At 62.5% G+C, this 283-nt stretch overlaps 1 protein-coding gene across 1 annotated transcript; it reads right to left on the bottom strand.

Annotated features, from left to right (window-relative positions):
• Positions 1–6: 6 nt before the first annotated feature.
• LOC114818855 (olfactomedin-like protein 2A) lies at positions 7–279 on the bottom strand (the record flags this gene model as incomplete). The annotated part of the gene is made up of 1 exon (XM_029086556.1): positions 7–279. A coding segment is annotated over one exon (273 nt), but the record flags the coding sequence as incomplete, so codon positions are not given.
• Between the last annotated feature and the right edge of the window lie 4 nt (positions 280–283).

Here is a 283-nt window from a genome sequence, read left to right as displayed (position 1 = left end):
GGCGTAGGAGATCTGCCCTTCCTTCTGGCTGTAGCTGTCGACGGCGTAGAGGATGCCGCAGATGATGAAGCAGTTCCCGTAGGTGTTGCGCTTCAGCCCCGTCTTCCAGGTGGTCTCCTTGCGCACCGAGAGGTCCCCGGGGTCGAGTCGGCTCAGGACGATCACCTCCTGCTGTGAGTAGTCATAGTCCATGGAGGGGTAGATGACCCAGAGCCCGCTCTCATCCACAGCGAAGTCGATGTCCGAGCGGCCCCTCCACTTCCAGGGCGCCGTGCCCTCGTAC

Source organism: Antrostomus carolinensis, unplaced genomic scaffold (assembly GCF_000700745.2).
Source record: "Antrostomus carolinensis isolate BGI_N321 unplaced genomic scaffold, ASM70074v2 scaffold44398, whole genome shotgun sequence".
NCBI classification, from domain to species: domain Eukaryota; kingdom Metazoa; phylum Chordata; class Aves; order Caprimulgiformes; family Caprimulgidae; genus Antrostomus; species Antrostomus carolinensis.
The sequence above is the reverse complement of the archived record's forward strand: the minus strand, read 5'-3'. Positions and strand labels throughout refer to the sequence as shown.